We start from the raw sequence: 1144 nt of genomic DNA, 5'->3' as shown, positions 1-1144 counted from the left end.
TCTGTATTGAGATGTTTAAAATTTAGTAGACAATACTTAATTTTTGTTGATTTTTTAATAGCTGTTGAAATTAGATTTATTAATAAAATTTGAGTTAGTTTGCATCCAAATAGGTCCCTTTTTTGGAGATTAATTCTATGTGCTGTTTTTTTTTTTATTGTTCAGACTTTGTTACCAAACATCTTTCTGCTATATGATGTGATCTCCTCAGATAAGTTTTTTGGACATAATGCCAAGAAGGAAGCCACAACCACTGAAGTCATCATGTACATACCAGGTACCCATCGTCATTATTGTTCATTTTAGTTGTTTTTCTTTTTAAACCCTGCTGATTTTACTGTAAATATTTCAGGGTGGATTTTGTTTTCATGTGTTATTATAAGGTTTACAGATCGGGTGCAAAAACTCAGCTTAGATCCTGTTTGGAAATCCCACCCAAAAGAAAAGATATATACGACAGAGAACAGAACCCTTAAATGCATTAACATACTATAAAAACTTTATAACATATATTATCATAATAAATGTATTTCTGTAATTCGTATTATATGGACTAATTAACCCTTTAACTGCCTGATCAACCTCTATTTGGTTAACCAGTTATATTAACTGGTTAACTGGGTTAAATACAGATTGATATTTTCAAGGCTTTATTACTGTTGGTAAGATGACTTTCTGCCTGCATATATTATATATAATATATAATAATATAACATTATCATGCCAACGAAACAATAAATTAAAAATATATCTGATGGCTGAGAAGGAAAAATAACAAAACATTTCCTTGTTCACCAGATATTTTAGCAGCAACTTTTTTTGTTTGTGTGTTTTGGGGATTTTTTTCATATTGATCTTAAGTTTCACTGAGTGCATTTTGTGTTGTTTTCTTTTGTCACAGAGGAAACCACGTCTGTGCCATTTGTTGTTCCCTGGTATGAAGAGTATGATTACACTGACTGTACGTCTTTATCCAACCCAGAATTAGGAAAACAGTTAAATACATACAGATCCATGTTCTGACTGCTGTGGATGACGGGATCTCTCTGTTTTCACAGTGGCAAGTGAGCTGGCAAAGAAACAAGAAGAGGAGGAGGAGAGAGCACGAAAGGAAAAGGCAGAAAAAGGTTCTTGACCGGATATA

The 1144-nt window shown here is 32.5% G+C and overlaps 1 protein-coding gene across 1 annotated transcript in view; it reads left to right on the top strand.

Annotated features, from left to right (window-relative positions):
* Window positions 1–128: 128 nt before the first annotated feature.
* The window catches only part of LOC107104790 (adipocyte enhancer-binding protein 1-like), a gene marked incomplete at its 5' end in the record, with an annotated part of 20545 nt that continues 19529 nt past the window's right edge, over window positions 129–1144 (top strand). Inside the window, 3 exons of the mRNA XM_015404878.1 lie at window positions 129–277; window positions 902–961; window positions 1059–1132. Coding sequence (XP_015260364.1) covers window positions 129–277; window positions 902–961; window positions 1059–1132 — 283 coding nt within the window. The remainder of the gene's footprint in view (window positions 278–901; window positions 962–1058; window positions 1133–1144) is intronic.

This window comes from Cyprinodon variegatus, unplaced genomic scaffold (assembly GCF_000732505.1).
Source record: "Cyprinodon variegatus isolate N-32 unplaced genomic scaffold, C_variegatus-1.0 Scaffold1884, whole genome shotgun sequence".
NCBI classification, from domain to species: Eukaryota; Metazoa; Chordata; class Actinopteri; order Cyprinodontiformes; family Cyprinodontidae; genus Cyprinodon; species Cyprinodon variegatus.
Note: the sequence above shows the minus strand (reverse complement) of the source record. Positions and strands in the feature narration are given on the sequence as shown.